At 46.5% G+C, this 6,922-nt stretch overlaps 1 protein-coding gene across 1 annotated transcript; it reads left to right on the forward strand.

Annotated features, from left to right (window-relative positions):
* Positions 1–3,272: 3,272 nt before the first annotated feature.
* Positions 3,273–6,685, forward strand: LOC115778018 (location of vulva defective 1-like). The gene is made up of 8 exons (XM_030726027.1): positions 3,273–3,541; positions 3,626–3,753; positions 4,459–4,523; positions 4,611–4,759; positions 4,857–5,089; positions 5,291–5,352; positions 5,533–5,720; positions 5,834–6,685. The coding sequence occupies exons 4-8, from the start codon at positions 4,633–4,635 to the stop codon at positions 6,082–6,084; spliced, it is 861 nt and encodes a 286-aa protein (XP_030581887.1). The 5' UTR covers positions 3,273–3,541; positions 3,626–3,753; positions 4,459–4,523; positions 4,611–4,632; the 3' UTR covers positions 6,085–6,685.
* The last annotated feature ends 237 nt before the right edge of the window (positions 6,686–6,922 follow it).

The following is a 6,922-nucleotide window of genomic DNA, read 5'->3' on the forward strand; positions in this document are numbered from 1 at the left end:
ACCACAGCTGCAGACACAACAACCACAGCAGCCGAGACTACAACCACAGCTGCAGACACAACAACCACAGCAGCCGAGACTACAACAATAGCTGCAGACACAACAAGCACAGCAGCCGAGACTACAACAACAGCGGCTGAGACCACAACCACAGCTGCAGACACAACGACCACAGCGGCCGAGATTACAACAACCACTGTGCACACCACAACCACAGTGGCCGAGACAACGTCCACAGCTGCCGAGACTACAACCACAGCGGCCGAGACTACAACAACAGCGGCCGAGACTACAACCACAGCTGCAGACACAACAACCACAGCTGCAGACACAACAACCACAGCCGCCGACACAACAACCACAGCAGCCGAGACAACAACCACAGCCGCCGAGACAACAACCACAGTGGCCGAGACTACAACCACAGCGGCGGAGACAACAAAAACAGCTGCCGAGACAACAACCACAGAGGCCGAGACAACAACCACAGCAGCCGAGACAACAACCACTGCGGCCGAGACCACAACCGCAGCGGCGGAGACTACAACGACAGCTACAGAAACAACAACCCTAGTTGCAGACACAACAACCACAGCAGCAGAGACAACAACCACAGTGGCCGAGACAACAACCACAGCTGCAGAAACAACAACCACAGTGGCCGACACAATAACCACAGCGGCCGACACAACAACCACAGCAGCAGACACAACAACCACAGCAGCCGAGACTACAACAACAGCTGCAGACACAACAACCACAGCAGCCGAGACTACAACAACAGCGGCTGAGACCACAACCACAGCTGCAGACACAACGACCACAGCGGCCGAGATTACAACAACCACATCTGCAGAAACCACAACCACAGCGGCCGAGACAATGACCACAGCAGCCGAGACTACAACCACAGCGGCCGAGACTACAACCACAGCGGCCGACACAACAACCACAGCAGCCGAGACACCAACCACAGCCGCCGGGACAACAACCACAGTGGCCGAGACAACAACCGCTGCGGCGGAGACTACAACCACAGCCGCAGACACAACAACCACAGCGGCCGACACAACAACCACAGTGGCCGAGACAACAACCACAGCGGCCGAGACAACAACCACAGCGGCCGAGACAACAACCACAGTGGCCGAGACTACAACAACAGCAGCCGAGACTACAACCACAGCTTCAGACAAAACAACCACGCAGGCAGACACAACGACCACAGCGGCGGAATCTAAAACCACAGCGGCCGAGACAACAACCACAGTGGCCGAGACAACAACGACAGCTGCAGAAACAACAACCACAGTGGCCGACACAATAACCACAGCTGCCGAGACTACAACAACCACAGCGGCCGAGACAACAACCACAGCGGCAGACACAACGACCACAGCAGCCGAGACTACAACCACAGCTGCAGAAACAATAACCACAGCTGCAGACACAACAACCACAGCGGACGAAACAACAACCACAGCGGCCGAGACAACAACCACAGCGGTCCAGACAACAACCACAGTGGCCGAGACAACAACCACAGCAGCCGAGACTACAACCACAGCAGCGGAGACTACAACCACAGCGGCCGAGACTACAACCACAGCTGCAGACACAACAACCACAGCTGCAGACACAACAACCACAGCCGCCGAAACAACAAGCACAGCAGCCGAGACAACAACCACAGCCGCCGAGACAACAACCACAGTGGCCGAGACTACAACCACAGCGGCGGAGACAACAAAAACAGCTGCCGAGACAACAACCACAGAGGCCGAGACAACAACCACAGCAGCCGAGACAACAACCACTGCGGCCGAGACCACAACCGCAGCGGCGGAGACTACAACGACAGCTACAGAAACAACAACCCTAGTTGCAGACACAACAACCACAGCAGCAGAGACAACAACCACAGTGGCCGAGACAACAACCACAGCTGCAGAAACAACAACCACAGTGGCGGACACAATAACCACAGCGGCCGACACAACAACCACAGCAGCCGACACAACAACCACAGCAGCCGAGACTACAACAACAGCTGCAGACACAACAACCACAGCAGCCGAGACTACAACAACAGCGGCCGAGACTACAACCACAGCTGCTGACACAACTACCACAGCGGCCGAGATTACAACAACCACATCTGCAGAAACCACAACCACAGCGGCCGAGACAAAAACCACAGCTGCCGAGACTACAACCACAGCGGCCGAGACTACAACCACAGCGGCCGAAACAACAACCACAGCAGCCGAGACACCAACCACAGCCGCCGGGACAACAACCACAGAGGCCGAGACAACAACCACAGCGGCCGAGACTACAACCACAGCCGCAGACACAACAACCACAGCGGCCGACACAACAACCACAGCTGCCGAGACAACAACCACAGCGGCCGAGACAACAACCACAGCGGCCGAGACAACAACCACAGCGGCCGAGACTACAACAACAGCAGCCGAGACTACAACCACAGCTTCAGACAAAACAACCACGCAGGCAGACACAACGACCACAGCGGCGGAATCTAAAACCACAGCGGCCGAGACAACAACCACAGCGGCCGAGACAACAACGACAGCTGCAGAAACAACAACCACAGTGGCCGACACAATAACCACAGCTGCCGAGACTACAACAACCACAGCGGCCGAGACAACAACCACAGCGGCAGACACAACGACCACAGCAGCCGAGACTACAACCACAGCTGCAGAAACAACAACCACAGCTGCAGACACAACAACCACAGCGGACGAAACAACAACCACAGCGGCCGAGACAACAACCACAGCGGTCCAGACAACAACCACAGCGGCCGAGACAACAACCACAGCAGCCGAGACTACAACCACAGCAGCGGAGACTACAACCACAGCTGCAGAAACAACAACCACAGCGGCCGAGACAACAACCACAGCTGCCAAGACAACAACCACATCTGCCAACACCACAACCACATCTGTCGAGACTACAACAACAGCAGCCGACACTACAACAATAGCAGCCGAGACCACAACCACATCTGCCGGGAGCACAACCACATCTGCCGGGACCAAAAGCACAGCTGCAGACTCAACAGCCACAGCGGCCAAAACTACAACCACAGCAGCCAAAACTACAAGCACAGCGGCCGAAACCTCAACCACAGCCACCGAGACTACAACCACAGCTTCCGTCTCAACAACTACAGCTCCCGAAACAACAACAGCAGCAGCCAATACAAGCACAGCTGCCGAGTCAACAACCATAACTGCCATAACAATAACAACTTCCATAACAGCAACTACATTTGCTGAAACAACAACCTCAGCATCCGAAACAGCAACTACAGCTCCAAAAACAACAACCGCAGTGGCCAAAACAATAATCACAGCTTCTGAGACTACAAGTACAGTGGCTGAGACTACAACAACACCTGCCAGAATCACAACCACAGCAGTCTTTCCAACCACAGTAGCTGACTCAACAACCACAGTGACCAAGATAACGACCATAGGGGTCGAGACAACAACCAAAGCAGGTGAAACAGCAACCACCGCACCGACACCGACCACACACGTTCCTGCAACAACTACAGCTACTCTAACATCATCAACATCTTCAGCAGCAATAACCAGAGCTACTACAAAGAGATACGTCATCTTCAGATCCCTTCAGAGCAGTTTTACAGAGGACTTGTTGAATCAATCATCTGCAGCCTTCAACAGTCGATCTTCTTCAATAAAGGAACAGGTAAACAGCCTTTGTGAATTCCATAATGTTACTCTTAGATATTTTATCTGCTCATTAAAATTAGCACATAAGTTAACCCTTAACAGCAGCGATTGTCACCGGTGTCCCTGTTACCTGCCCTAACTTGCCGTGATCAGCTAGTTAAGACCAAATGTATATTTCACCGCTGAGACCTCAGATCAAACACACTTTGAATTACCATAATTGCGCAGCCATTTATCCTTTCCGACAATTTAAAATGGTTTCTAAAAGCTGCGAAATTGCCCTTCACTCCCAATATAACTAGTTATTACGGTAATTATTGCCATAATACTGCAAACAGCGGGATAGTGAGGTACTAAAAACTTTGAGTTGAGATTCACTGTTCTGAAAGGCAATTGCATATCATTCATATCATTTTTAAACTCATCAAACTAAATAGTGATCCTCTGTGCAGTCAGGACCCTGAAATTGGTCAAGGCAAAATTAGGATTCAAATGGAAATATGTATTCATCATGCAGTTGGGTCCCATTCCAGACACTCAAAACTCCCCATAAGGGAGCAGCTTTTTGATTTCTTTTTTGTTTGTTTGTTTGGGTGATTCTGTGGGTAATCACAACACAATTTTCTTGCATTTGTTTATTGCCTGCTCATTCTACTTTACAATTTGTCACATTTAAAAACAGATAAACATTGTTTCAAGGAATTCTGTTTTATGTTTTTAGATTGAACCTGCTTACAGGCTTGCGTTCCCTTCTGTCTTTGTCTCTCTGGCCGTGGTGGCGTTCAGGTAATTTCAGTATTTTAACATATTGTGTTAAGAGCACTGATCTAAGTTTGATATTCAAAACTAGGATATTTCTCTCTGTATTTGCAGGCAGGGATCAGTCATCAACACCATGGAACTCCAGTTTGTAAACTCATCCGTTCCTAATGACACTCAGATCAAGGATGTTTTGATTAGTATGACTTTAAAAGTCAAGGGCTTTGACATAGAAAATTCAACCATTTCAGTCAGTGACACATGTAAGTAAATTTTAATCTTTTTGAACACAAAGTATCAAATGTTTAACAGTGACTATATTAAACATTTTCACCCTCTCTCCATCTAAATCTACCACAGCTGCAGCAACAACTACCACAGTTACCCCATCAACAACCACACCGGCAGAAACAGCCATCACACCTGCAGGAACAAATACCACAGCAGCTCCAACCACTATGACAACTGAGAAAACAACTACTGCACCTGTTCAAGTTTTTCTGTTTTTACAGTTCCTTGAACCATATGTACCTGAACTCAATGACCCCAGCAGCAGTGTGTACAAAGATCGCGAAAGACGGGTTAAAGAGACGGTGCGTAATCTTTCAGACTTAACAATTCTCTTATTGACTAAGAATCTTTGCCGTAATTTTTATCTAGCAAACAAATCTAGCAAATCTCACAAAATGTCTTCAGTTCAATAAACATTTGTAGATAATGTAATTTTGAAGGAGTCTTTCCTGAAATGTTTGTATGGTTTAAACTTTTTTTTATCTTCTGTCTGGTTTTTGCAGTGTGATAGAATATACCGCCCAAAATTTCCTTACTACATTGGTGCCGTTCTGATTAAGTTCAGGTAAAACATTTTGCTAACATTATTGTTAAGTTATTTTCATCCATATTACAAGTTAGTTTATTTATTTATTTCAAAATTTGAAAGATTTCAAAATTGTCATGTTCAACTTCAACATAGATAATACAATCAAACATCTCTAATATGAATTTGACATTTGTCTCACTTTCTTTTATCACACAGTGTTGTTACAGTCCAAACACGAGTGGATAGAACTGAGGCAAAGTTGGAGCTTGTGTTCAATCAAACAGCTCCCAATGCAAAAGTCCCAGAGAAGAATGTCATTGTTCAAACTTTAAAAGATGCTATTCAGAATTCCAGCATCAATTTCACCATCACCATATTTCCTGACACAGTATCAGTAACTTCTGGTGAGTATTTGAAAATGGAACCAAAGTTTGTTTTACATTAATCATGGAACAAGAAATTCTCTTAGTCTGTACACATATATTCATTAATCCAATTTTTGAAAATCTTTATATAGTTCCTGTCAATGTCACGACTGCTGCACCAGCAACTACCAATTCCACGACTGCTGCACCAGCAACTACCAATTCCATGACTGCTGCACCAACAACTGCCAGTTCCACTATGGTTGCACCTACAGCTTCCCTACCTGCAACTGCTATATCTACTGCATCAACTGCAACTTCGGGTGGAGCACCTCACAAGATTAGTCCCAGCACTGCTTTCATCTTGGTGCTGTTGTTATGGCTTCTACCAAGTCAGCAATAGCATCTGTGCTGGTTTCCATGTGGATGACCAAGCAAACAACTCTGCCAAGTTGAACTCTTTCACTGATATAAAAAAAGGGATTTGAGGTACTTTAAGATATTCCCATCCAGTTTTTTTTACTGGGTAAAGCAAAAATCCTGACTACATACATGTGTTAAGGCGTGTTTTTTTGCTTGTGAAGGAATGAGTCAGAAACAATTTAGTCCTCATGCAAAAGAATTTATATATATATTGAAGAATCAGAAAAATCACATGTACATGGCTCCTCTCAGCTCGGAAAATCGCAGTCTGCAAGCAGTTAGCTGCAACCAACCTTACTGAGAAGAGTACTTCCTCTAAGCTAACCTAACTTTTTATTTCACTGCTACTCACAACCCTATTAATTCAAAAAGGCATCACCAGCTGAGCTAATGCACATGATCCCACCCAATTGTCAGGTAACAACCCCCTAACTTACCATCCCCACATAGCCACCAGCAAGGGCGTAACTTTGGGTCCAACATTGGGGGGGTTAAGCTCTCTGCCTATTTATTTATTTATTAAATCGTTTACTTTTCTAAAAGTATTCAGGAGATTTTGGGTTAATTAGAAATGTATTAGAAATACATTGTAATGCTTTTACTATGTGTTTATTTAACTTTATTTGTATTTACTCTGCACCTTCAACAATTAAGAAAAGGCTTACATTTTTCACGTTTCTTCCAACAGTAACAAGTATCTTTCATGAACCTGTTTTGTTTTACTACCAGTTTTGCAGCCCCTCATTCCACTTTTAAAGAAACTGTTTTAATTTGGCCTGCCAAATACAATAAATAAAATATTTTACAGCAGTCTGTTC

The sequence above is a fragment of the Archocentrus centrarchus genome, unplaced genomic scaffold (genome assembly GCF_007364275.1).
Source record: "Archocentrus centrarchus isolate MPI-CPG fArcCen1 unplaced genomic scaffold, fArcCen1 scaffold_94_ctg1, whole genome shotgun sequence".
In the NCBI taxonomy this organism is placed as follows: domain Eukaryota; kingdom Metazoa; phylum Chordata; class Actinopteri; order Cichliformes; family Cichlidae; genus Archocentrus; species Archocentrus centrarchus.

What these genes read in the sequence shown, in the direction of transcription:
- LOC115778018 (XM_030726027.1), top strand. Translation starts at nt 4,633, where the DNA reads ATGGAACTCCAGTTTGTAAACTCATCCGTTCCTAATGACACTCAGATC. An exon ending in CATTTCAGTCAGTGACACAT is followed by an intron (nt 4,760 to 4,856) that starts GTAAGTAAATTT and finishes AATCTACCACAG; the next exon opens with CTGCAGCAACAACTACCACA. An exon ending in CACAGTATCAGTAACTTCTG is followed by an intron (nt 5,721 to 5,833) that starts GTGAGTATTTGA and finishes ATCTTTATATAG; the next exon opens with TTCCTGTCAATGTCACGACT.